At 47.1% G+C, this 27,055-nt stretch overlaps 1 protein-coding gene across 1 annotated transcript in view; it reads left to right on the top strand.

Moving 5' to 3' along the window:
• The first annotated feature begins 17,127 nt into the window (after window positions 1-17,127).
• The window catches only part of MCM6 (minichromosome maintenance complex component 6), a 46,465-nt gene continuing 36,537 nt past the window's right edge, over window positions 17,128-27,055 (top strand). The window contains exons 1-3 of the mRNA XM_033943933.1: window positions 17,128-17,282; window positions 23,022-23,168; window positions 26,424-26,534. Of these exons, the coding sequence (XP_033799824.1) occupies window positions 17,185-17,282; window positions 23,022-23,168; window positions 26,424-26,534 (356 nt within the window). The 5' untranslated portion in view covers window positions 17,128-17,184. The remainder of the gene's footprint in view (window positions 17,283-23,021; window positions 23,169-26,423; window positions 26,535-27,055) is intronic.

Raw genomic sequence — 27,055 nt, forward strand, 5'->3', positions numbered from 1 at the left:
AGGTTGGTGGAGAGTAGCGAAGGTTCATTAAATTTACATGAGATGAGTCGCTGGTGATAGTGATTGGCACATGTGCAAAATACACTATGAAAGAGGTGTAAATGGGCGCATGTGCCAGGAAAAGAAACGCCATAAGCGGTGTGTCAATCATAGGTGTGCCAGAGCTATTGGATGAAGGGAAGGGAGATGCAATGTTTGTTTTCAATAAGCGCACATAAGACATGCCTTTTCTCCCCTGAAAACTGCTATAATTCATATAAATCTTGTAATTTAATTTTAATGTCAATGAATCACATCCAGAAATACATATGACATGGTTATAATACACGTGCTCAAAAGGCTTAAATTGTATTAGTGTTGAACGAGGTATTTGTGTGCCTGAGATAAGCAGCATAAAATATGTCTTGAAACATAGTGAGGGCAAAGCTATGCAGCATTTATTCTCTTTCTCCTGCTCTCTCTCCTGCACCCTGTGTTACTGCTACTTGTTGTACTGCCATGTGCAAATAATTATTTGTGTTAAGAACATAAGAATTACTTTTGCTGGGTCAGACCAGTGGTCCATCGTGCCCAGCAGTCCGCTCACACGGCGGCCCCTAGGTCAAAGACCAGTGCCCTAACTGAGACCAGCCCTACCTGCGTACGTTCCGGTTCAGCAGGAACTTGTCTAACTTTGTCTTGAAACCCTGGAGGGTGTTTCCCCCTATAACAGCCTCCAGAAGAGCGTTCTAGTTTTCCACCTTCTCTACCCCCTTGCCTCCCCATGGATTCAATGGGAGCCCTTCACATGCTGTTTCTCCCACATTGTGCCCATAGGAATGCTACATGTAGGCATGCAAGTAGGGCTATGAAGTCGGTAGATAAATCCTTCGACTCCTCAGTTTCTGGTACCCACGACTCTGACGCCAGGTACCCAAAATTGTCTCCAACTCCTCGACTCCAACTCTACAGCCCTGCATGAAAGTATATGAAAACTCTTTTCTCCTTGTAGAACAAGCTTTATACATGGAAAAGGCTTTATAAAATGACCCTACACACACACACAAAAAGTACAATGGTGACTCAGTGTCACTGCCTTGTGGAGGAGCCTGGATTTGGTTCTCATCTCAAATTTCACTTTCTAGGTCAGCTGGGTCTTGGCATGTTGTTTTCACAGGCCATAGGCCACATTACCGGAAAGATGTGCTTCGAGCTGAGTCGGTCCAGCGGATGGCCACTAGGATGGTCTCCGGACTCAAGGGTCTCTCATACGAAGAAAGACTGGGCAAACTGCAGCTCTATACTCTAGAGGAGCGCAGGGAAAGGGGTGACATGATTGAGACATTTAAGTACGTCACAGGTCGTGTCGAGGTGGAAAACGACATATTCTTTCCCAAGGGACCCTCGGTCACAAGGGGGCACCCGCTCAAACTCAGAGGGAAATTTGGTGGTGACACTAGGAAGTATTTCTTCACAGAAAGAGTGGTAGATCACTGGAACAAACTTCCGGTGCAGGTGATCAAGGCCACCAGCGTGCTCGACTTTAAGAATAAATGGGACATCCACATGGGATCCCTACGAGGGTCGAGTTAAGGAACTAGGTCATTAGCACTCAGACTTAATGGGGTGGGTCAGTAGAGTGGGCAGACTTGATGGGCTGTAGCCCTTTTCTGCCGTCATCTTTCTATGTTTCTATGATCCAAATCATCCGTCAATGGGGAGACATGTTGGCTACATTTAGTGCCTTTGAATGTGAAATTGGAAAGGAAGGCCACGCTCACGGTCCCCAGCTGAGGAATGTTGCTGCGATGACTAAGAGAGGGAGAGGATAGAAATGAAGAAAACATGCCTGAGCGGTTGCGAATGAAGGCTCAAGACACCAGAGCCCAAATGAGCTAAAATCCTAAAGGATTAGGAGAAAGCTGTTGGCTTTATAACAATGTAATATAATACTAATTCTTATAAACCACAATTACCCAGCCATTTGGCTCAACGCAGTATACAGAGATGAAGATTAATATAATCACTAGGATATGACAAAGATAAAACAAACAAAAACCTCTCCATTTACAAAAGCAGACAATCCACAATGAAGTTATAAAAATATCTTTGATGAGATAGGTCTTAAGGGGCTCATAATCAAAAAAACTAAAAGTTCCTGCAATCCATCTAAGTCGGCACTTAGATGTCCTAATCACCAGGACAACCAAGAACTGACAATCAAAACCGTTTTCCTGGTGAGACATTTCTTCTGATGTGCATCCAGAGTTCCAGGGGCCATGTTGGGAGGCGTGTTATGGGCAGGCTTTGGGTGTGCTTAACTTGGACATCTTGCAGTGATAATTGAACCTTTCCCAAAACGTCCTGAATGGAACTTAGATGTTCAGAGCTGTTTTAGAAGCATCTAAGTGCCACAAATGTAACCAAACTGATCAGATGACCACTTAATACATTAAGGCATGACCCCCCACCCCCATACACACACACACAGACACAAACTCACTAACCTCCTCCCACCCCTGAAAAATCTGAATGAAAGAATACATATACTTCCCCCCTCCGTATTCGCTTATTTGCGGTTTTAAACCACAAAATTCATTTTAATTTTTTGGGCTATTTTAAGCCCTGTAAGCCCCCCTTAAGCCTTACCTGGTGATCTAGCGGGTTTTCGGGGCAGGAGCGATCTTCCCACGCTCCTGCCCCGTGCAGATCACTCACAGGAAATGGCTCGAGAGACTACGGGAGCTCAAGGCAGCTATTTCCTGTGAACGATCTGCATGGGGCAGGAGCATGGGAAGATCGCTCCTGCCTGAAAACCCGCTAGACCACCAAGTAAGGTTTAAGGGGGGGGGGGATTTCAGGGCTTAAAAGAACCGGGGGTTAGGGGCAGAACCAGCCTGAATATTATTCACAGGCCGGCTCTGCCCCTAACCCCTGCGAATACGGAGGGGAAAATGGACTTTTCTCTATAACAGCAGCACTTGATGGTATGGGAAAGCCTAGTAGAGCACCACAGAGGTGTCTTAAGTAAGCTGATGGATGGGCTAGTGAACCACAGAGAACAGGATCTAGGCCCATAAGTCACTCTAACCCAGGGGTGCCCACACTTTTTGGGCTTGCGAGCTACTTTTAAAATGACCAAGTCAAAATGATCTACCAACAATAAAATTAAAAAAAAAAAAACCAACAAAGCACACTGTACGGATAGAAAATGTTAATTATCATTCCTATTCCAGGGTTTTTTCAAAGAGGTCAAGACAGATGACTCTATGCACTGTCACCTCAGTAACAACCATACAAAAATAGACAAATACCCCCTCCCTTTTTACTAAACCACGATAGCAGTTTTTAGTGCAGGGAGCTGCACTGAATGCCCAGCGCTGTTTTCGACGCTCATAGGCTCCCTGCGCTAAAAAACGCTATTGCGGTTTAGTAAAAGGGGACCATAGTGTAAAATATAGACAGCAGATATAAATTCAAACACATTTTGATCACTAAATTTAAAATAAAATAATTTTTCCTACCTTTGTTGTCTGGTGATTTCACGAGTCTCTGGTTGCACTTTCTTCTTTTGACTGTGCATCCAATCTTTCTTCCCTTCTTTCAGCCTTTATGCTTCTTCTCCTCCAGACCTCATTCCCTCCCCCAACTTTTTCTTCCTCTCTCCCTGCCCTTTCGTTCTTCCTGCCTCCCTTTCTCTTTTTCTCTCTTCATGCCCCCTTTCTTTTTTTTCTGTTTCCCTTCTTTCCTTTTGTCTCCCTGCCTGCCCCATTTCTTTTTTTCTCCCTGCCCTCTCCCAAGCCATTGCCGCTGCCATCGGGGAACAGGCCCCCAGGCCGCTGCCATCGGATAACAGGCCCCAAAGTCGCCACCACCCCAAGCTCTCCCTGCTTCCCTGCGTCGGGCCGACCAGCATTCCTCTCCCCGACGTCAATTCTGCCATCGGAGACGAAGTTCCGACCCAGCCAGGCAGCGATTGGCTGGCCAGAACTTCCTCTCCGATGGCAGAATTGACTTCGGGGAGAGGAAGGCTGATCGGCCCGGTAGATCACCAAGGCAAAGTGAGTCTATCGCCAAGGCAAAGTGAGTCTATCGCGGAGCCCATCCCGGGCTCCGCGATCAACTCACTTTGCCTTGGCGATCTACCGGTCAATCGCGATCAACCTATTGGGCATCCCTGCTCTAACCACTACATTTATGGTGGAAAGTGTGAGCCCACCAAAACCCTACTCTACTGCCATGTAGGTGCCACCTGCAGCTATGAGAGCTATTGGTGTGGGTCTAGTAGGTTTTGGGGCATTTTGGAGGGCTCACCATAAATTATAAGGGGTATATGGTGAGATGAACTGCTGGTACTCTTTATGTGACTTTCACAGCAGTGCCCTCTAAGGTGTCCCACTGCTCTGTTATAGAGATAACATATAATAAGAGCCATGCCATACAAAATTATAGAAATAAAGTTACAGATCTTAAATATGGGTCGAGCTTCTACAGGTAGCCAATGCAATTGGATCAACAAAGGCATATGTTCTGTCATATTTCCTTGCTTTGCAAACTAATACACAATATGAAGTTGATACTGGTATGGTTCTACAGCTGGATGTCCAATGGTCCCTGATCTGGTTAGCTGTTGCTGTAATGCATAGGATTTGTATGAAGGCTACTCTGAGACTTACTTCTATGTAGGAGAAAGATGGTAGGATCCTAGTCTATTTTAGATTTATTGCACACTAGAAATACATGCAAATAACTGAAGAATATGGCCTAACAGTACCTCTCTCGTGCATGGACTACGCGGGGAGCTCCCAAATGAGAGTGGGGGAAAGCAAGAATGCTATTTTTAATCCACAGTTACAGATGCACAAACAGATACAAGGGAATAAAAACCTATCCCATAAAAACTCATGGCTCCATATACAGCATCCAGCTTCCGTTTGTAGCAAGTCCCAGTGTTTGTCTTCATCCAGCTTGCATACCAATCGCCAGGATGCTGCCAGAAAGCTATTCCTCTTTCTGATCAGTGATTCTCAGATGCCATTTGTCTTCTTAGCATTGGCATAAAACGAAGAAGCGAGATTTTTAAAAAATCATCTGTCAATGAAGTCATAACATTTTTGATTTGTTAAATTCATTTGTGATTTTCTGGGGCCTTGGAGAGCACGAACAGGTGAGGCGCAATAAGCAGGTTTAGCTGCCCTTGACAAGACTGATTGTGGAACACCATGAACACCAGTTACCAGTTAGACAGCCCAGTTGTATTAGAAAGACAGATTGCATCGAGCACTACAGTTTTTCACAGACGCCTGGCAACTGTGCTCTAGTTTATTCAGTCAATTTTTCCTTCCAGAACTCTGCACTGATGCCTTCGTATCATTTCACATAAGCACCTGAAAATGTGTGCAAGTGTTACCTTACAGCTTATATATTTTATTTGAGAGGCAATTTTAGATTAGACAAATTTTAAACAACTCTTAATGTTACCATTCTCCTCCACTGTCAATTTCAAACTTTGTTCCTTTCATCTAGCTGCCCCCTATGCCTGGAATAAATTACCCGAGTTTGTCCGTCAAGCCCCTTCCCTTGTTTAAAAGCAGACTGAAAACCTACCTTTTTGATATAGCTTTCAATCCTTAACCCTACTTCTCTGCCCTCCAACCCAGCCTGCAGATTAACCATTCCCCTTAACTGTATGCATGACATCCTGTTTGTCTTTGGGAAGCAGAGCTGAGATTGTGATGTCATAATGCCTCATTCCACCAATAAGAGCCAACCTCATCAGTGATGTCACAATGGCTTGATTGTTCTATACTCCCCTCTGCCCTCCAACCCAGCCAGTAGATTAACCGTTCCCCTTAACTGTGTCTATGACATCCTGTTTGTCTGTCTTGCCTGTTTAGATTGTAAGCTCTTTCGAGCAGGGACTGTTTTCATACTCTTTGTGACTGTACAGCGCTGCATGATTCTGGTAGTGCTATAGAAATAATTAATAGTAGTAGTAGTAGATGGAAATACTGATTTTTATATGTTGTCATAGCGTATACAGTGGTGCCTCGCATAACGAACGCTTCGCACAACGAACGCTGCACACAACGAACTTCATGTCTTGATTCATACAACGAACTTCGTTTCACACAACGAACTTCACACAACGAACTTCGTTTCACACAACGAACTTCGTTTCACACAACGAACTTCGTTTCACACAACGAAGTCGCCCGAGCTGCCGATGTATTGCATCCTTCCGCGCAGGCACTGCAGGCAGTCGTTAGTCACTGCGCTTAACTGCCCTCTCTCACTGTATACAGTCGTCCTTTTAAGATAAACTCAATATTTTTTATATATCATGGCTTCTAAAAAAAGCAGGAAGGTGATTTCTGTTGAAATGAAACGGGAAATAATTAGAAGGAGTGAATGTGGGGTAAAACAGTGTGACCTCGTCAAAGAGTTTGGCCTCAGCAAGACCACCATTTTCACCATTTTGACAAATTTATCTTTTTTTATGTCATCTTAGCATATTTTATGCTGCAGAACGAATTATTTTTTTTAACATGTATTGTTATGGGAAAACGCGTTTCACATAACGAACTTTTCGCATAACAAACTTGCTCCTGGAACGAATTAAGTTCGTTGTGTGAGGCACCACTGTATATGTATTCAGGGATTTCCATATGACTCAGGCTTCTTTCCAAGACCAGATGAGCTTTTGCATGCAGAAGGCATTTCTTTTCTTTTGGAAACATCTTTATTAAATCAACAACCATGAACCACATCGGGAACAAACAATGCAACAATATGCTTGTTTATTGTTGCAGGTTTCCGGGTCTCATTGTGTCTTGTTAGGTAGAAACCATTTCCACCATCATGCTGTGGCTTTCTTCAGGGAATGCTCTGAAGTCTGCAGTGTGACTTTGGAAATAGTGGATTCACTTACCTGATTGGGAACAGAACAGTCCACCAAATTGAATTTTAGCAGGAAAGTCAGTTGGTCAGAAATTTGAATTTTGTTGTGAAAAGTCTCTGGTAGGATTAAAGATGTCCTCCCCTTGGAGCTGGCTTAGATGTTCTTTCAGGGTTTCTGCAGCTGGCATTGCGCTTGTTGCAGGTTTCCGGGTCTCGCTGCATCTTTTCAGGTAGAAACCGACGTGCTGGCATGGTAGCTGAAACGTCGGTTTCTACCTGACAAGACGCAGCGAGACCCGGAAACCTGCAACAAGCACAATGCCAGCTGCGGAAAACCTATGAGAACAATGCAACAATACGTAAAAATATACAATATCTGATTAATACAGCAGAGTTCTTCTACAATATGATCCAGAACATTCACCTTGAGTTCTCAACAAGGCCACCTCCTCCCATCTGTCCCTTCTGCTAACCTCCCCTGCCACCTTCTCCTCCCTCTCTGAAATCACTGAGGAAACAGCACATCTCTCATCCTCCAAACCCACTACCTTCTCCTCTGATCTGATTCCCACTCACCTACTCAGTGCTCTCTCCTGCTGTCACCCCTCCTATCTGTCACATCCTCAACTATCGCTCTCCACTGCAACTGTCCCCGATGCCTGCAAACATGCCATAGTCACACCCCCCTTCAAAAAACCCTCATTAGACCCCCCCACGTGCCCCTCCATCGCCCTCCTCCCTTCTTATCCAAGTTACTTGAACATGTTGCTCACTGCTGGACTTCCCCTCATCACACGCTGTTCTTGATCCGCTTTACTCGGGCTTTGGCCCACTGCATTCCACGGAAACATAAGAACATAAGAATTACCGCTGTTGGGTCAGACCAGTGGTCCATCGTGCCCAGCAGTCCGCTCACGCGGCGGCCCTTGGTCAAAGACCAGCGCCCTAATTGAAACTAGCCCTACCTGTGTACGTTCTGGTTCAGCAGGAACTTGTCTAACTTTGTCTTGAATCCCTGGAGGGTGTTTTCCCCTATGACAGACTCTGGAAGAGCATTTCAGTTTTCTACCACTCTCTGAGTAAAGAAGAACTTTCTTACATTCATATGGAATCTGTCCCCTTTCAATTTTAGAGTGCCCTCTCGTTCTCCCTACCTTAGAGAGGGTGAACAACCTGTCCTTATCTACTAAGTCTATTCCCTTCAGTATCTTGAATGTTTCGATCATGTCCCCTCTCAATCTCCTCTGTTCGAGGGAGAAAAGGCCCAGTTTCTCTAATCTTTCGCTATACGGCAACTCCTCCAGCCCCTTAACCATCTTAGTCGCCCTTCTCTGGTCCCTTTCAAGTAGCTTCATGTCCTTCTTCATGTACGGCGACCAGTGCTGGACGCAGAACTCCAGGTGAGGGTGCACCATGGCCCGGTACAGCGGCATGATAACCTTCTCCGATCTGTTTGTGATCCCCTTCTTTATCATTCCTAGCATTCTGTTCGCCTTTTTTGCCGCTGCCACACATTGCGTGGACGGCTTCATCGACTTGTCAATCATAACTCCCAAGTCTCTTTCCTGGGAGGTATCTCTAAGTACCGCCCCGGACATTCTGTATTCGTACATGAGATTTTTGTTACCTACATGCCTCACTTTACACTTATCCACGTTAAACCTCATCTGCCATGTTGATGCCCTTTCCTCAAGCCTGATTATATCACGTTGCAGATCTTTGCAATCCCCCTGCGTCTTCACTACTCTGAATAACTTTGTATCGTCCGCAAATTTAATCACCTCACTCATCGTACCAATGTCTAGATCATTTATAAAGATGTTGAAGAGCACGGGTCCAAGCCCTGCGGCACCCCACTGGTGACGCTCTTCCACGGGACCAAGACGTGACATCAGAAGAGTGTCGAGATCAGCGTGAGCAGCAGGTGGGAGATGCTTCTCACACCGGCGAATATTTCAAGCAGTATGCAGGGGGGCGCTCATGTGACGGGGAAGAGTACAGGGGTGCGCATGCGTGGCAACCTCCATCGCTACGCCATGTAAAGTTGACTCCTCTTGTTTGACTGTGTTCAGCTACTGTAGAGCATATACGAACAAGGTAAGTTATAGGGCTTGCATCTTAGAACAAACTTATTCCAGAAATTATACCACCATACTGATGGAACATCAGAAGGCCCTAAATTGTTTCTTTCATCCAGCCGTTAACACATAAATTGCTGAGACTGTCTGCGGTAATTTTACTGTCTTATACAAAATTAAAATGTGATGAATATAAAAAGGCAGTTCTCAGGGAACAGGAGGTGAGTACAGACTTTGCAGTATCATTCAATGAATCAGCTCTGAAGCTGATAAGAGAGTCACACTACCACCTTTTGTTACCCAGAAGAATAAGTTATGGCTCTTAAACCTTAATCAGATATAAGAGCATCAGCTACTTTCTAGTCTGAAACTGTTTGTAAAATGTAGTTTATGCTGGAGGGCCTGTCACACACCCTAATCTATTCTCTGTGAAATGAGTCTCTGGGGGCTGGCGGCTGATCAGCAATGCCCTTATCTGCAAAGTGGAACCACAGCTGCAGATAACCATAAAGTAGAGACACTCTCCTCTTTAACAAAAAAAAGAGTTTCTTTTGGGGGGTTTCAAAGTCAGAATAAATCCTCCTGCCCTTAATGAATAGAGGTCATAACTGGGCCTGCTGGAAGAACAGAGGGTCCGATTCACTAACCTGCCCGATCTGGGGCCGATTCACGGCAGGCCGACTTATCCACAATGGGTCAGCATGCTAATGGGGGCAATCGGAGGAACGCCCCCCCCCCCACTGACCACACGGATCGCTAGTGAGCGATCTTAACGCATGCGCAGACCATCTTCTGTGCCTGTAGATCACAGGTGTCAAAGTTCCTCCTCGAGGGCTGCAATCCAGTCGGGTTTTCAGGATTTCCCCAATGAATATGCATGAGATCTATTTGCATGCACTGCTTTCATTGTATGCTAATAGATCTCATGCATATTCATTGGGGAAATCCTGAAAACCCAACTGGATTACGGCCCTCGAGGAGGGACTTTGACACCCCTGCTGTAGATGGTCGATGCATGCTCTTTTTTTTTTGTCCGTGAACTGCTTTTTTTTTTTTTTTACTTTTTTTAACTCGCAAGCCCGTGGTTTTAATCCATGGGTTAAAACTACAGGCTCACAATGCGGGGCAGCCAGCATTATTTTTCAGGGCAGAGAAGAGAGCGCAGCGGGGTGGCAAGCAGGAGAAAATAAATAAAATAAAATCCAACGGGCGGGGGAAGGTAGAAGAAACTTCTCATTACTTTGAAACTCATAACTTTTGGAATAGCACCACGTGATATGGTCAAATCACCAATTTTAAGTAATCTATCCTCTGGTTTCCAATATTAATTGGGGCAGAGAGCAGGGTTTTTGCTCAAGCGACTGGTCACCAATCGCTTGTTTTTTGATCGGCCAGCTCAGTCGGTGTGCCTTCTTTAGTTTAGTGAATCGCGTCCTTCCTACATTTGCATGCCATTTCCCTCATTTGCATTGGCAGATCGGATCGGGTGCGGACAGGATCTGCACAGAGGTTAGTGAATCGGGTTGGAGGAAAATCGGGTCGCAAAAGTGGTCGGGACACGATCGGTGTCCTTAGTGAATCTAGCCCAAAGAAAGGCCCAGGATGAAGAAAAATTACAGAGCTAGTAATAGTGGTGTAGCAAGGGTAAGTGGCGCCCCCCCCATACCCTTCTCTCTGCCCTTCCCCCCATACCTCTTTAAATCTTCGCCAGCGAGAGCAGCTCCTCCAGTCTGCTGCTCGCGCCAGCATTGGCTTTCCCTCTGATGTCACTTCCTGGCCCTACGACCAGGAAGTGATTTCAGAGGGGAGCCAGAGAAGTTGCTCGCATGGCAAAGATTTAAAGAGGTACAGGGAAGGAAGGGAGGACGCAAGCGTGACTTGATGGAGGCGGAGAGAGGCCGGCTCCCTCACCAAAACGATTCCCAGGGTGGTTGCCACCCCCCTTACTACGCCACTGGCTAGTAATAGAGCAGAAGGGGCTTGGACTAAGGGTAACAAGGCTGAACATTAGCAGTCCCTCAGCTACTTTGACATCAGAGAGCAGCAAAAATTGTTCCAGGGCTGGACCACAGTGGCCGATACATTAACAAAAGAGATAAACATCGTAACAAAAGAACGGCCAAATCAGAAAGTTCCAAATGGACACCCATCTTACATGTATTTTCGAACAGAAACATAGAAACATAGAAAAATGACGGCAGATAAGGGCCATAGCCCATCAAGTCTGCCCACTTCACAGACCCAACCCCCTGAGTCTGCTCTCCTGGAGGTCCCTCTCCTAATGACCCATCCTTAACTCCACCCTCTTAAGGATCCCACATGGGCATCCCATTTACCCTTACAATCTGGCACGCTGTTGGCCTCGATTACCTGTATTGGAAGCTTGTTCCAATGATCAACCACTTTTTCGGTGAAGAAATACTTTCTGGTGTCCCCATGAAATTTCCCGCCCCTGAGTTTAAGCGGATGCCCTCTTGTGGCCGAGGGTCCCTGGAGGAGGAAAATATCTTCTTCCACCTCGATACGTCCGGAGATGTATTTAAATGTCTCAATCATGTCTCCCCTCTCCCTACGTTCCTCGAGAGAGTAGAGCCGCAGCTTGTTCAGCCTCTCTTCGTATGAGAGATCCTTGAGCCCCGAGACCATCCTGGTGGCCATCCGCTGAACTGACTCTGCTCTTAGCACATCTTTACGGTAATGTGGCCTCCAGAATTGCACACAGTATTCCAGATGTGGTCTCACCATGGTTCTGTATAACGGCATGATGACCTCAGGCTTCCGGCTGACGAAACTTCTGCGGATACAACCTAACATTTGTCTTGCCTTAGATGAAGCCTTCTCCACTTGATTGGCAGCTTTCATATCTGCACTGATGATAACTCCCAAATCTCGTTCTGTTACAGTCCTAGCTAAGGTTTCACCATTTAAGGTGTAAGTTCTGCACGGATTCCTACTGCCGAGATGCATGACCTTGCATTTCTTGGCGTTGAAGCCCAGCTGCCAGGTCGATGACCAACGTTCCAACAAAAAAAGGTCATGCGTCATACTATCGTGTAAATCAGAGCCGCTCACTATGTTACATAGTTTGGCGTCATCGGCAAATAGTGTTATTTTACCTTGAAGCCCCTGAGTCAGGTCCCCTATGAATAAGTTGAAAAGGAGCGGGCCCAAGACTGAGCCCTGTGGTACTACACTCGTCACTTCTGATGTTTTAGAGAGGGTACCGTTAACCACCACCCTCTGAAGTCTACCACTTAGCCAATCCTTGACCCATGCAGTTAGCGTTTCTCCCAACCCCATCGATTTCATCTTGCTCAACAGCCTACGGTGAGGGACGCTATCAAAGGCTTTACTGAAGTCTAGGTACACTACGTCTAGGGATTCTCCCAAGTCCAGCTTTCTTGTTACCCAGTTAAAGAAGCTAATGAGATTGGATTGACAGGACCTACCCTTGGTGAATCCATGTTGACTGGGATCTCGTAGATTCTCCTCATTCAGGAACGTGTCTATTTTACGTTTGATTAGTGTTTCCATGAGTTTACATACTATTGATGTTAGACTCACCGGTCTGTAATTCGCAGCCTCTGCTCTGCAACCTTTTTTGTGCAGTGGAACAACGTTAGCCGTTTTCCAGTCCATGGGTACTCTCCCCGTACTGAGTGAGAGATTGAAGAGTATGGATAGCGGTTCCGCCAGGACATCACACAACTCCCTGAGTACTCTGGGGTGTAGATTGTCCGGACCCATGGCTTTATTCACCTTGAGTGTTGTAAGTTCGCAGTAAACGTCTCCGGGTGTGAACTCGAAATTCCCAAACGGGTCTTTCGCTCCTTGCTTCGTCTGTAAGTGTGGACCGTGCCCCGGTGCCTCGCTGGTGAAGACCGAGCAGAAGTACTCATTCAGAAGTTCGGCTTTTTCGGAATCTGATTCCAAGTACTTTCCATCTTGTTTTTTTAGGCGTACTATCCCGTCTGTGTTTCTTTTTCTGTCGCTAATGTACCTGAAGAAGGATTTGTCTCCCTTCTTGAGGTTCTTCGCTAAAGTTTCTTCCACACGAAGTTTGGCCTCCCTGACTGCCGTTTTGACCGCTGCAGCCCTGGATGTATATTTTAGTTTGGCTTCCACTTCCTCCGTACGTTTGTAGGAAATAAATGCCTTTTTCTTTTCTTTAACGAGGCACGAGATCTCAGCAGTGAACCATTGGGGTTTATTGTTTCTCTGCTGTTTGTTTACCGATCTAATGTAGAGGTTTGTTGCTTCATGTATGGTAGATTTCAGGGTTGACCACATAGCTTCAACATCATCCGTCTCTGCTTGTTTCTGCAGTGCCTGATGGACAAAATCTCCCATGCGTTTGAAGTCAGTGCCTCGGAAGTGGAGTACCTTTGTTTTTGTGTTTGATCTAGGGAAACCTTTCCTAAGGTTAAACCGTACCATGTTGTGGTCACTGGAGGCTAGCGTATCTCCTACCGAGACCTCCGAGACGCTTTCCCCGTTGGTGAGTACCAGGTCCAGTATCACCTGGGCCCTAGTGGGCTCCAATACCATTTGTTTAAGTCGTGCTCCCTTCATGGCCATCAATAGCCTCCTGCTGCTGCTAGTTGTCGCTGAAAGTGTGTTCCAGGCCGCATCAGGCATGTTGAAGTCCCCTAGCAAAACAGCCTGTTTGAAAATACACGTACTGGAAATGTCCAACATGAATACAGTATTCATTTTACAAACTGATAACATCCAACTGAATAGGGAAGAGAGCAAGGGACACGGACATCAACGTAACAGCATTATTAGAAAATAGCCACACCCAGACCCATGCAGAAGAGGTTCAGCCCTAGTGGTTAGTGCAGTGGACTGTAAACCAAGGAAGCCAAGTTCAAATCTCCCTTTCACTCTTTTATCATTGTGAGCCCTGCAGGAACAGAGAAATACCTACTATACCTAAGTATATAAGCCACCTGCAAGTTCAAAGGCTACTGAAATGGTGTACATTTAGGTATAGTAGGTATTTTTCTGTTCCTGGAGGGCTCACATTTAAAAAAAAATAGTTGAAATGGGATTTTAACCTGGATCCCTTGGTTTACTTACCATTGCATTAACCATTGAGCAACTAAGGTAACTTTGGAGCATTAAAAGTCAGCACTTAATTTTATGCATCGCCTAGAATGCTTATTTTAATATTAATGACCTACATTTACACAGTATCATCAGAGGATGCTAAGAAGCACAGAAAAGACTGTGCAGAGCCATTATGTGCATCGGAAACTACAATAATTTGACGCTAAACCGGTTGATTGTTAAAGGCACAGTAAGTTTAGAACATAAGGGCCTCGGTCTTGGCCATATTCAGCTTCAGGTGGTGGTGGGACATCCAGGGAGTGATGTCGGACAGGCAGGCTCAAACACGGGCCTGGATACTTGTACAGATTTCTGATGTGGAGAGGCCGATCTGGGAGTCGTCAGCATTGAGGTGGCCCTTCTCACGCGCCCTGTGGAATGCCAGCTGCCTCCAATAAGCTTGCCTGCGTCCGACCTCTTCATCTCCCGATCTTTCCATCTACTCACACTGACTGTGTCATGAAGGCTACCTGTTCTCCCTTAAGTTTTGCCCAGTTGGACGTGGAGGTGGTGTAGGGCTACTGTTCTTTTTCAACCCCTTCTTCCACCTCAGTCTCTTTGCTGCTCTTCCTTTGAAGTCTACTCTATCCATCATTTTGTACTTCTGTCCCTCCGTGTAGTTGTCATTTACTGGGCCCCTAATAAGTCCCTCTCTTCATTCCTCACTGACTTCTTATCCTGTTTTTCCTCTTTCTTGAACATTCATCTCCCTCCCTCATCTTTGGTGATTTCAACATTCATGCTAACAACCCCTCCGATGATACAACTTCCTCTTTCGTTGGAAGCGGGCCGACCGGCCTAGCATAGGCCCCGAGGCTGCCTAATGGAACTGCGGCTAAACTAACACTAGCAGCAACTGCATGGGGAAGTTAAAAGCACGCAGTGAGCTGCCACTAGGGCGAGGAGAGGTACCGCTGAGCTGGCAATTCCATCAGGCTGCCTCTGGGCCTTTGTTAGTCCGGCTCGCCTCCGATGATGCAACTTCCTTTTTTGACGGTGGCAGGCTGACCTAGCAAAGGTCACACAGTGAGCTTCTGCTGCTGTTCAGGGGGGGGGGAGAGGCTGGGAAGAGAAGACGAGGAAGGCAGGAGATATACAGCACCGGCGCCGCATATATACAACAGCGGAGAAAGTTGAGAGACATACAGCGTCGGCGCCACATACCCCCTACAAGCAGCTCGCTTACCCCTACCGTGTGTTGAGAAACACTGGTCTACAATGTTGAAAGCAGCATATCAAGGAAAAGGTAGTGATCTACAAAGTCGAAAACAGTGAACAGATTGAGAAGGATGAAGATAAAATAGAGACCTTTGGATCTGGCAAGGGGCAGGTCGTTGGAGACTTTGGCAAGGGTGATTTCCTTGGCGTGTAGGAGGGCAAAAAGCCCGATTGGAGTGGGTCAAGAACAGTTAGGGTTGACAAGAAATCAAAGCAACGGCAGTGAACAGCACATTCAAATAGCTTGGATAACAAAGGAAAGAGGGAGATGGGGTGATGGTTGGAAGGATAGGTAGGGGCCAGTGACACCCCCCTTCTCGACATATTTACCTCAAAAGTTCCTTTCTCTGTACAGGGCCCTGGCATACCTACTGCGGTCTGCTTTTGTGGAAGCAGTAAATTTACATCAGAAGGGGGCAGGCTGCAGCAGCGGTTTTGGTCAGCAGCAGACAGGAACTTTTGCAGTAAACATATTGCTCAGCTCCTTGTCAGTCCGCCCTGGTTGGAAACAGGATAGTGGGATAGACCATTGGTGTGACCCAGTAATAACTATTTGTATGTTCTTACAGTCAGTGGCGTAACAAGGATGATAGGTGCTTCTCCCCGCTCCCCCTGCTATGTGCATGCACCACTTCCCTACCCCGTACCTCTTTTAACTTCCCTGGTGCGAGCAGCATCGCTGCCCGTGTTGATGTCGGCTCTCCATCTGACATCAATTTATTTATTTATTTGTTCATTTTTCTATACCGTTCTCCCAGGAGAGCTCAGAACAGTTTACATGAATTTATTCAGGTACTCAAGCATTTTTCCCTGTCTGTCCCGGTAGGCTCACATTCTATCTAATGTTACCTGTGGCAATGGGAGGATTAAGTGACTTGCCCCAGGATCACAAGGAGTAGCGTGGGTTTGAACTCACAACCTCAGGGTGCTGAGGCTGTAGCTTTAACCACTGCGCCACACTCTCTTCCTAGGTGCAGGACCCGGAAGTGATGTCAGAGGGAGAGCTGACACTGGCACGAGCAGCAGGTTGGAGTTGCACCAGCAAAGAGATAGAGGTATGGTGGAAGGAAGTGAAGGCATGTTGGCGGAGGGAAGAGTGGGAAGGGGGGGCAGAGAGAGAAGGGGTATCAGCGCCCTCACCAAGGCGGCACCCAGGGTGGACCCCCTCCCCCGCCACTGCTTATAGGCATAACCCAGTCATGCTTGCCTGTGACTACATCCTGATGAAGCTAAAGAATATGCATCAAGGAGCCATGGAGATGATGCCACCACCAGGCTCAGGAATATAGTCCAGGGCTAGAGCAACCAACTCACAAAAGAAGGAAAATGGAGAGCACAGAGGTACTACCTAAGGGCGCTCTGGGGAAAGAGCTCCTCAGTAACTATGAGCTCCTTTTACTAAGGTGCGCTAGCATTTTTAGCGCATGTAGGAAATTAACGCACGCTATGCGGCTAGAACTAACGCCAGCTCACTGAAAGGTCTAGCGTGCGCTATAGCCCTAACGCGGCTTAGTAAAAGGAGCCCTATGTGTCTGCTAACTAACGGAGCAAAACCGGGACTCTGAAGCGATCGGGACTGTCTTGTTCTTTTCCTGAACTAAAGCTAGTGGCCAACCCCGCCCATCCTGTCAAAAAAAAAAAAAAATCCACCTCTTCCCGCCGCGGCACGCACAGGCTCCTCCCACGTTGCCCAATTTCTTTCAGGATTGGAGAAAACTCGCGCGAATCCAACCCACCAGATCGGGAGGAACTGCTGACTGGCCGCGACTGGCGCGAAACGGGTCACGTGAGCGGAGGATCTTGGCGCGAAACTCGGCTTTCAAGGGTACCGGGAGGAGGAAGCGGGGATTTTGGGGGTAGTGGTGGGGGGGGTTACTGCTGTGCATCACGCGGGATCATGGACGTCCAGGAACCGGCAGGAACGGCGGGCGGGCAGCCGATCAAAGATGAAGTGGCGGAAAAATGTCAGAAGCTGTTCCAGGATTTCTTGGAGGAGTAAGTGCAGAGCCGAGGCCGTTGTTTATCGCAGCCCTCGTGGTTGCGCGTTAGGATTTAAGGGGAGGGGGGGGGAAGACGTTCGTGTTAGTGGCTGCCCTCAAGTTTCTAAAGAGTGCCATTGTTTTGTGTTTGATTTCTCGTTCGGAATCAACTCTCTGTCGGGACTGCACGTGGGCTAATGGTGAAACTGCTATAAAGACTGCTTTTTGGGCCTTACCCGTGCTGCTGATTGCGGTGGGTTTTCGGTATTGGCGAGGGACTATGATGGCCAGTTCTCTGGCGCAGGTCAGCCGTGACCCGCTGTGCTTTGCCTGGCTTGGAATGAGGAGGAGGAGGAGCACTGCCAGGATTAGCTGCTGCCCTTTAGATATTGCATTTGAGGCAATATTTGAGTCCATCTTTTGCTTCTGTCTCGGCCCTGAGAAACTGGTAACGAGGCTGGCCCGAACATTTATGATGCAAAATCACTCGCATATATTCAATAATATTTATTAAGAGTCATATCAACTTATAAAGAGAACAGTGCTCAGAGACACGAAGGTGAAAACAAGGAGAGAACCCCAAAGCTATAACCCCCCCCCCTGGTTTTCACCTCGTGTCTGAGCACTGTTTTCTTTGTAAGTTGATATGACTTAAATATTATTGAATATATATGCGAATGATTTTGCATCATATTTGCTATAGGAGCTTTAAACACTCGCACTATACCCAGCATTGAACCCCCATTCACTTATTTGGCCCAAACATTTGGCAAACTAAGTTTTTCGGGGTGGGGGGCAACTACTGTCAAAACAAAAAAGTAGATTCTGATTGTCATATACAGTAGTGCAAACTCAAAGAATCACCAGCACATAGTAAGAAAAAAAATGGGCAATTTTCCAAATAACCCCTTTGACTTCTGACAGTTATTTATGGTTGCAAAACAAAATGTCCAAATATGTTTTTACGGAATTAATCCAGGAGTGATGGGCGTCGTTTTGTAGAGCTGCACTAATTCATGCTTACCATCATTGAGCAATCTGCAAGTGTAAACTGCACATTTAAAAAAAATAATAATAATTTTGCATGCTGATCAGCACAGCTATAATGTCCTGCATTAAGTAATTACCACTGAGCCCTTAGGCTCAGATTTTGTAAACAACGCAGTGGTCGGCAGTAGAGAATGACACGGGGAAAAAATCTGTCCCCGGCCTACCATCCTCTGCACTGCCCCGTCACCGCCGTTCCCTTCACCGCCCCGTCACCGTCCCCACTGCATCCATATAAGCCTTAGTACTGTAATATTTAGCTTATTCCTTTCTTATAAATCAAAGTTCCTGCTGCTGAACTAGAGAAAGAGATGTTCAGCTGGCAGGGCTTTGTTTATAAATAAATATAATTTTTTTTTCTACCTTTGTTGTTTGGTTTCTGCTTTCCACATCTTCTCATTCAATTCCTTCCATCCACTGTATGTCTTCTCTCTGCGTCTTCCATTTGCTGTTACTGTGCCTCTCCCTTCACCACCCCCCAATTGGTCTAGCACCCATCTTCTTCCCTCTGCTCCCCCATAGTCTGGTATCTGTATTCTTCCCACTCTGTCTTCCACATTTTCCTTCAGGGTCTGTTCCTCTCCACCCTCCTTCAATGTCTGTCCTATTCCTTTCCATCACCACCCTTCCTTCCCTCCTTTATCATCTGTTCCTTTCTACCACCCTTCAGCTCCTCTGTGGCCTATATCTACCTTCCTCCCTCTTATTTTCATGGCACGTTACAATGTAATTTGTGCAAGCCACTGGAGCCTGCGAGCTCGGTCCCTGTCCCATCGCCACAAACCATCTCGCTTCTGTGCTTCTATTTTCCCCATTTCTAATATCTCCCCTATGTATCTGCCATTGCCCCCCCCCCCCCCGTGTCCATATACCATCCCCATGGCATGTCCCCTTTATGTCTCATAGAAACATAGAAAGATGACGGCAGATAAGGGCCATAGCCCATCAAGTCTGCCCACACTATTTACCCACCCTCTTAAGTCTACTGACCCCCTAAAGTATAATTGTGATTATACTGTCACTCTACTGACCCGCTCATTCAGTCCTAGTGACCCTATCCCTTGGCATGACCTCGCAGGGATCCCACATAGGTATCCCATTTGTTCTTGAAGTCTGGGATGCTGCGTGCCTCGACCACCTGCACTGGAAGCTTGTTCCAGTGCTCAATCACTGTCTCTGTCCCTATGCCCCATGCACATAGTTTCCCCTCTTTCTGTTACCTTCCTGTGTCCAGATTTCCCCTATCTTCCTCTTCCATACCAGTGTGTCTCTTCTTTTCAACCCCATCTAGCTTTTTTCCCTCTTTCTTCCCCCCCCCCCTGCTTCTAGCATCTGGCTCACCTGCCTGTCCTTCCCTTTCTTTCCTGCTGTGGGTTTTTCTTTCCGTCTTCATCCCCTTGGCCCAGAATCCTTTTCCCTTTCACTCCCTCCTTCCAGTTTGAGCCGGGAACACGGGCGATCGCATGGTCCCCGAAGCCCCCACCCGCCTGCCCAATCGATCCTAGTGTTTAGCCAGCTCTCTCCCTTCTCCTCACCTTAGTTGCAGGCTTTCTTTTTCGATGACCTGCACGCTTTCCCAAAGAGCCGCGCACGCATGGCTGCTCAGTGTTCAATCTTCTGCTCTACTGCAACTTCCTGTTTCCGGTTGCGTCAGAGCAGAAGATCGAAACTGAGCAGCAGTGGGTGCGCGGCTCTTTGATAGCGTGCGGGTCGCTGAAAAAGAAAACCTACAAACTAAGGTGAGGAGAAGGGAGAGAGCTGGCTAATCACTAAGATCGATTGGGCAGGCGGGTGTGGGCTGCGGGGACCGCGCGATCCTTCATGCCTCACTGCGGGGACAAGACCATTCATCGCTCCACGGGGCGGTGAATGGCCTTGTCCCCAACCCCGCAGCGACTGCTAGTTTTCGTTCCCCGTTTCGGCGGGTTACCCGCGGCTAAACGCGGTGGCCGCGGGTAAACCGCCACCGTGTCATTCTCTAGTTGGCAGCTGCCAAGTGCATGTCAGTTACATGATGTGCCATTTATAAAATCGCATCTCTGGCAAAAGTTAGGTGCCAGAAATATAGGCCAGGATTTTGGCCTATATTTCCAATTGCCTACCTTTGATGTGAATCGCGCCTACTGGTGGCCCTTTTTTTTTTTTTTTTTAGGCACCTTGAAAATCAGTTCAAAACATTGTTTAACTTTAAACAGTGTTTTTTCACTTAGGGGCTGGTAGGGTGCCAACTGGCACCTTTTATAGAATATGGTTCCAGTGGCGTAGTAAAGGGGTGTCATGTTGGTGGGGACGCCAGCACTCCTCCGCCCCTTGCACCTCTTCCCACTCCTCCCTTTGCCACACACGTGCCTCCTTCCCCTCTAGTTGATCACCACTGTGAACAATTTTTTTTAAATATATATACTGTATATATAATCTCTTTATTGACCAAATGGTAAACAAGAAGCAATAACAACTCCAGTACCGATCTCTACAAGCTCAGAAGTAAATACACAAATGAATATGCAGCCCAGCAGTACACGTGCATATAAAAATACAACAAAAACACAGTAGTTAGGCAAGATAAACCAGAAAACAGCAAAAACGAAAACAATTGCTCAAATCCAAAGCTTTTTTGTTTTGTCTATTCATTGTAACCCAAAACCTCCCATAACTCACCCCCCCACCAACATCCCCCCAAGTGTTGATACTGATAATAGGATTCCCGTTCACAACCAGTGTGAGCTACAGATGCTTTGAAACCAACATAGATGTAGTTCCAGACCCCCCCCCTCGCTACAGAAGTTAAGCGCTAAGAAGGAAACTATGAATTAAGAAGTAAACTTCTCGCCTGGTGAGGTAGAGAGTCCCAATACACCTCCCAGATATCCTGAAATTTTGTCCAGCCACTCGCCTCCCTCCCAGACACAGCTCTACGCTCAAGCTTAGCCAGTTCAAATAGAAACTGTTTCCATTGGGCCATAGAGGGGATAGCTGAAGCTCACCAGTATACCAGGATCACCTTTTTTGCCAACAGCAGCGCCTTGGACACCAAAAGTCGGTAACCACCAGACAATGTAGCGAAATCACTATCAGCATAAAAATGAGCAATCTGGGGAGAGGATTTAGGTAAAGATGGCAACAATGCCCTAAGAAAACTCCATACCCGAGACCAAAAAAGTTGTATTTTAGGGCAGGTGAACAACAATTTTAACATGCGATCGCGTCGGCTCTCACGCTGACGTCACTTTCAGGTGCTGCGCATAGGAACTGATGTCAGCGGGAGAGACGATGGGGTTGCGAGGAGCACATTGAAGGTCTTGTTGCTTGCATAGTTACGGGGAAACAAAAGGGGGGTGCATGTGCGACAAGGAGGATCAGGGAAGAAGCATGGGGGAGGGGCGCCTCTCACCCTCGCTACATCGCTGTATGGACCTTACTGCCTACAAAGTAAGCGTCAGTAAGGGCTTGCGTGCTAACTTTTAATAAAGACTGTGTGCTAACGGCAACATTAGCACATGGAAACACTTCACAAAATAGGGAGCAGTGGGAAATATAACATCCAAAATCAAAACAGACCCACTGACAACTTCTCATCACAGCGATAATATTAAAAACATAACATGACATTGAGGGGTAAGAAAAGTCTCAGAAGCTTATGGGAGTCTCGGAGGCGTAAAAACCTCCCTTCCGATGTTGCAGGCCTGGTTATAAGGCTTAGTTTCTCCAGCTGGCTCCTCTGCTGGTCAACCTCTCCCAGGTAGCTAAAAAATCTCTGCCTCTGCTTTGCTTGCCTTCCTTAGTTTGGCAATGACTTTCAGCTGTTATGGAGGTTTTAGCAGTACCCCAGCTAATCATCTGCTTCAGGGTTGCCAGACAGCTTGTGGTTGCTGTGGGTGGACTCTTATATTTGGGCTACCATCTAGTTTCAGGCACCCTGGCTTCTCTTAAACCATCTGCTTATCAGCTACAGCAACACAGGTTGATAGCACTGACTTCTCTGCCCAAGAATATGCCCTCTACTGTCTTCACAGGAGTGACATCTAAGGAGGCAGGACTTGGCAGAGGAAATGCTCCCTGATGGGGCCAGCTGCAGGTGGCTTGTCTAAAGTGTTGTCTGCTAATTGCAGAGGAGCAGATGTTGGACCAGTGAAAGATGCCAAACCTGTGCCTGGGGAAGGGGGAGGGAGATGCTGGACCAATGGATACAGAGAGAAACCATGGTGGGGATTAAGGGTGCAAGAGAGAAAAATGCTGGTCCATAGGGGCAGGGGTAACAGAAGACAGAGGAGAAAAGCTGAGCATGGAGACAGGGACACAGGGGAATGATGCTGGATAGGATGGATAAAGGGATGTAGAGGAAAGATGGAAGTGTCAAGAGGTCGGAGACTGGAAAGATTTAAGGATAAAACAGAAAATCAGAAGGAGAAACCCTGGGAACAAAACAATGACAACAAAGATACATAAAGGAAAGAAAATTATCAGGTAAGACATAATTTGTTCATATCAAGCATCTGTAAAACAATTATTGTTCACGAAAACTAATTTGTGAACAATAAGGTTTGTATTAAATAAACATACAATAGTAAACTTAGCCCAAATGTTGTGCCTGTATACGTGATAAGATGTGTTATCTAATAGAATTTCATACAATTATTGGGCACATTTTAGAGGTGATTGGTGACAGAAAATGTATAGTGAATGTGTTCTGACCTTCTCTTTCTCATAGGTTCCAGGGGAGTGACGGTGAAGTGCGTTACCTACGAGATGCAGAAGAGCTGATTCGCCCAGAGAGGAATACACTGCTGGTCAGCTTCCTGGATCTGGAGCAATTTAACCAGCAGCTGGCCACCACCATCCAGGAAGAGTTCTACAGGTGGGACCAGGGGGCCGTTCTCGCCCACACTTCACAGCCATTGCGCCTTTTCTGGAGCAATTTCTGCATGACTGGCTCTTATCAGAGCATACGTTAGCGTGCACGTACGCCTTACAAATAGCAGTGGATCAAAAGAGCTGACATGTCCCCTGTGTAATCAGCTCTAGCTGCCTGTGGTCAAGTGTATGATATGGCGCCACAATAGAGCGTTCTTAGAGCCAGTTCTATAAAGGCACTTAGGCAAGCCTAATACATTCATAGAATATAGTAGACTCTCAATTAATCGGCACCCGTGGGATTGGTAGATGCCAGATAAATGTAGTTTCTGGTTGCTTGAGACTTACTATTAAAAATAGGCATAACTAATACTATGCCATACCATAGACTGTTCCAGACAAACTACTGGACATGTGGTAGGCAAAGCGTGAGCGTACTGCGGTGTGGCGTGGCAAATCTACACTTAAATTTCTGCCAGAAATTGATTTTATTTTCATTTTTATTTAAAGTATTACAGTATTTCTTTGGAGGGTTTTTTTTTTTGCTGATTGCTTGAGAGTTCTGGTTGCTTGACTTCCGGTTAACAGAGAGTCTACTAGCAGAAACCTGCACTAAAAGTTAGCTGCAATGATTTACATCAGTGGCTATTGTACATGGGCATGCCTAGGTGCGCCAGTCAGTATGTGCAACTGATAGCATTCTACGTTGTATATGTTGTAGGACATGTCCATGTGTACCTCCCCCCCCCCCCCGGTGCAGTTTATGCTCTGTAGTAGAGAATGACACGGTGAAAAAATTGGTCCCCGTCACCGCCCCGTCCCCGTCTCACCATCCCCGTCACCGCCCCGTCCCCGTCTCACCATCCCCGTCACCGCCCCGTCCCCGTCTCACCATCCTCTTCACCGCCCCGTCACCGCCACTGCAATCCCATTCACTTTTCTTTATTTACGTATAAAGGAAACATTCTTTAAAACTTTAAAACTTAGTTAAATATTAGTTAATAACTATACAAAAACAAAACACGCAGAGAAAAAAATTAATTAATATAAATTCTCAAAACTGACACATTTTGATCACTAAATTTAAAATAGTTATTTTTCATACAGTTTTTCAATCACTAATCTTCCACCACCCCTGGGGCTAGCAATGCAAAAACAAACACGACATGTACTTTAAATGCTTACAATGTTAGCCTATATGGTAATTAGACGCGGCCGCTGTACCTAATCGCGGCAAAGATCTCCCTGCCGTGATTAGCATAATGACCGCGGCTACGGCTGCAAGTCTCCCCTCCCCCCAGCGATCACGGCAGGAGGGCACCCAACCCCTCCTGTAGACCCCCCCAACGGCCCTCCCGACAATCGCAGCAGAAGGGTACCCAACCCCTCCTGCTGGACCCCCCCCCCCAATGAACCCTCCCACCCCGGAACCCCCTTAGTCTTACTTTCCAAGTTGGACCGGACGGCTCCTCACACGTATGGCCAGCAGGCTTGCCTCCGTCCAAATGAGGCGGGCCCGCCCCTACCCTGCCCAACCCACAGGATCCTAGGGCCTGATTGGTCTAGGCACCTAAAGCCACTCCCGCTATAGGAGGGGCCTTAGGTGCTTGGGCCAATCAGGCCCTAGGATCCTGATTGGTCTAGGCACCTAAAGCCACTCCCGCTATAGGAGGGGCCTTAGGTGCTTGGGCCAATCAGGCCCTAGGATCCTGTGGGTTAGGCAGGGGAGGGGAGGGGCGGGCCCGCCTCATTTGGACGGAGGCAGGCCTGCTGGCCAGACGAGCGAGGAGCTGTCCGGTCCAACTTGGAAAGTAAGACTAAGGGGGTTCCGGGGTGGGAGGGTTCGTTGGGGGGGGGGGTCCAGCAGGAGGGGTTGGGTACCCTCCTGCCGGCGATCTTAGGGGAGGCCATTGGGAGGACCGGCAGGAGGGGTTGGGTACCCTTCTGCTGCGATTGGCAGGAAGGGTTGATCTGACAAATGAGGAGCACGGTGAAACACAGGTAAATAGCGGTTCCTAGAAGGGGGTACATTGGCCCGCGGGGACAAACCTGTTCACCGTTTCCGCGGTCGGTGAATGGCCTTGTCTCCGTCACCGCAGCGACTGCTAGTTTTCTTCCCCGTTTTCGGCGGTGACCCGCGGCTTAAATGCGGTGGCCGCGGGTAAACCGTCACCGTGTCATTCTCTACTCTGTAGCACTTAGTGCATATACGAGTGTCGCTGCCGATTACTGATGTCAGTGACGCCTGCAAATGGTGTGTCTTTCTAGGTGCCTGTTCATAGAATTACTCTGATACTGCACAGTATTGTATCATTTTGATGTAGTGTCCTTGGAACAGCTATCACTGTCTCCCAGTAGAAGTCTGATGCTGTCTGGGGGGGGGGGAGGGCAGAGCAAATGACCTGGGTAGGATGGGAGGGGGGCTGTTCTGTCTAGCCACGACACAGGGCCCTATCTATGAATGATTACACAGGGCACAAGGGAAGGCAGGGGACCAAAACTGCATCCCATCCATTGCCTTCCCTTTCTGATGTTACAGGAGTGTGACAGGTTGTACTTAGGGCAGTGGTTCTCAACCCTCTCCTGGGGGGAACCCCCAGCCAGTTGGATTTTCAAGATATCCCTAATGCATATTCATTATTGATATCCTGAAAACCCAACTGACTGGGGGGGTCCCCTAGGATAGGGTTGAGAACCACTGGCTTAGGGTATGCCGCACAGGACGAATCTCCCACTTGGCGATGCTCCTGCTGTAACTTGGCATGTAAGTGGGCATCAGCTGTCATCCTCTTGCTGCTCTGGGCAAACTCGAAGCAGTTTTGTTCTCTTAGGCTTCCGCAGCTGGCATCATGATTGTAGCACCTTTTCGGGTCTTGCTGCGTCCGAGTAGAAAGAACCGACGTTTCAGCCGTTATACTGTGGCTTTCTTCAAGATGGCTGAAACGTCGGTTCTTTCTACTCGGACGTGGCATGACCCGTACAACTGCTAAAATCAATGCATTTTGGGGTTTTCCTTCTGTAGGTAACGGCTCCCTTCCCTCTGGTTCACCTCCTCTAGACCACCTGGCAAACTAGGGATAGTCGACTCAACACGTGCCAGGTTTGCAGTTGTGAAGTCTGAAGGAAGTGAATTCTAGTGTCATGTTTGCGTTGTTCAGAGTATTGGGTGGAACCCTGCTTCCTGTTAACATGTGAGACCGGCGCTTGGGAGTTAACACGTTGCGGAAACTGAAGGTGTATTTGTTTATGCCCTGCTCAGAGTTTATCCTTACCTGTGCCGAGCGGTGAGAAGTTTTGCCAGAGATCACGGGAATGTCCCTGCAAACAAGGAGTTTTATGTGGCTTTCCAAGAACTACCTACCAGACACAAGTGAGTATTCAAAGGTTTCTTGTACCAACGCAACTCCTCTTTATTATGAGATCATTTTAATGCCAAGTCTCAGATTACAGACGGTTCTGCTGATCCACATAAAGGAAAGGGTAAAGGCCGTGGATTTGATAGACAAAGCGGTGTAGATTTATCATATTCAGATACTTTTCTCTGTCCTTGGTGGGCTCAGAAAGTTTTTATACCTGGGGCAGTGAAAGGGTTAAGTGACTTGCCCAGGTCACAAGGAGCCATAATGGGAATTGATCTCAGTTTCCCCAAGTTCTCAGTCTTTTGTAGTAACCATTAGACGGCTACCGCCCTCCTGTCGTGGATCAGGTTGAGTGTGCATCACTCTTGTGTTTTATCACACACAATATGATGTTTTATCATGCTAGGAATACCTTTGGCATTGGGGCACATGATGTAACTAGCTGTGTTGTCTTTTATTACTGTGAGCCTCCCACAACGGGAGAGTGTGGTGCAGTGGTTAAAACTACAACCTCAGCACCCTGAGGATGCAA

The sequence above is a fragment of the Geotrypetes seraphini genome, chromosome 5, assembly GCF_902459505.1.
Source record: "Geotrypetes seraphini chromosome 5, aGeoSer1.1, whole genome shotgun sequence".
Lineage (NCBI taxonomy): Eukaryota > Metazoa > Chordata > Amphibia > Gymnophiona > Dermophiidae > Geotrypetes > Geotrypetes seraphini.